General features: G+C 31.6%; 1 protein-coding gene across 1 annotated transcript; it reads left to right on the plus strand.

Annotated features, from left to right (window-relative positions):
• Positions 1-12: 12 nt before the first annotated feature.
• On the plus strand, positions 13-1,037 carry LOC109589826 (polyphosphoinositide phosphatase-like). The gene is made up of 4 exons (XM_020005828.1): positions 13-153; positions 436-500; positions 728-895; positions 966-1,037. The coding sequence occupies exons 1-3, from the start codon at positions 23-25 to the stop codon at positions 847-849; spliced, it is 318 nt and encodes a 105-aa protein (XP_019861387.1). The 5' UTR covers positions 13-22; the 3' UTR covers positions 850-895; positions 966-1,037.
• The last annotated feature ends 582 nt before the right edge of the window (positions 1,038-1,619 follow it).

Raw genomic sequence — 1,619 nt, forward strand, 5'->3', positions numbered from 1 at the left:
CCCATTAGACACAGACAAGCAGATGGCTATTAACGTGTTCCTTGGAGTGTTTGTACCAAAAGAAGGAGAAGCCAATGTATGGGAACTATCAACTGATTATTATCTACACCATAGGACAGCTCGGGAACCACAATCACCAAAACTGTTTAAGAGGTGGGTGGGGCAGTACATGTAGATGTATACATGTACATGTATTTCATAAAGTAACTGTATGATTGATAGATCAGGTTATATTGTAGTAGCTTTTATAATAATAATATTAGATTTTTTATTTCTATTACTAACACAACCAATAATTATCATTCATGTGTGTACTGGCCTACATGTACATGTACATGTAACTAGTGAAATATTTTGTGTAGCATAATTTCCAAAATAATAAATTATAGTTTGTTCTTAATAATTGGAGTATGATGTATTTATATTCACTTTTAGTCCTACCAAATGGTGGAAAGATGAACTGATATCATCACTACCTTTACCACAATATGAAGGACAAGGTTTGACACACACACACACACACACACACACACATTAACTTAGTTTATAGCAATTTGTGGTACATAAAATTGGGCAACCCAAATTTTGCCAAAATTGAAAAGAGCAGTTTTAGATTTTCTGACGCATGTACATGTACATGTACACTGCATTGATGACATTAATTAAGAACTACATTTTATTCCTAATTACTTGTAATTATGTTTATCATTAAATATTATTTTTATAGTAATTGCTAATATTGAAGATGATCCTGAAGAAGAAGAACCCACTCCTCCAGCAGTACCTCATATTAATAATGACACTACTGACAGAGACAGTTTTGATGAAATCTACAAAACTTACAACTAACCGACTTTGATAGATTCCTGAGCACATCTGTTGTAAGGACTGGAGAGTAAGTGTATTTATTGATATTTTTATTTTGTTTATTTTTGTTGTTGTTTACATGTTTTGTTTGTTTGTAGTAATGTTGTGTCCCTTGATAGTGAAGGTGGTGCTATTCAAGGTAATCCTTTTGTAGTGAGAGACAAAATGAAGATGAAAGTGAATGGGTAAGGGAATTAATAAATAAGATACAATAGTTTTTTCCAAAAAATGGCTCTGAAATCACACCAAATTTTTAGCACATTTTTTGATACATATTGATGTACTTGTACTTATGCTGTGTAGAAAGTTTGAGCTGTTTCTGACAAATAATATATACTGCCTCGATCTGTGTGTGTGTGTGTCATCTATTGATTCATGATGGAGTAGTTTTTAATTAATGGTTCATTCTTGTGTAGTAATGGTAGTCCTTATTAGGAAGTAAGATATGTACGTAATTAATTATATAGTAACTACCCACACACACACATACATGTACACTGTTTTGTATCCCATGGTTTTTTCTAAATATGGCTCCAAGATCACTTCAATTTTTTATTACATTTTGACAGCATAAGGACTTCAATGTGATACTGATGTCCTTATGCTGTGTAAAACATTTGAGCTTTTTCTGACAAGAAATTTTCGAGTTACGGTTAAAAAGTTCATTAATTAAATTAGTTCATTAAAAGTGTAGTAATGGTAGTCCTTATTAGGAAGTAAGATATGTACGTAATTAATTATATAGTAACTAC

The sequence above is a fragment of the Amphimedon queenslandica genome, unplaced genomic scaffold (genome assembly GCF_000090795.2).
Source record: "Amphimedon queenslandica unplaced genomic scaffold, v1.1 AMPQUscaffold_10837, whole genome shotgun sequence".
Taxonomy (NCBI): Eukaryota; Metazoa; Porifera; class Demospongiae; order Haplosclerida; family Niphatidae; genus Amphimedon; species Amphimedon queenslandica.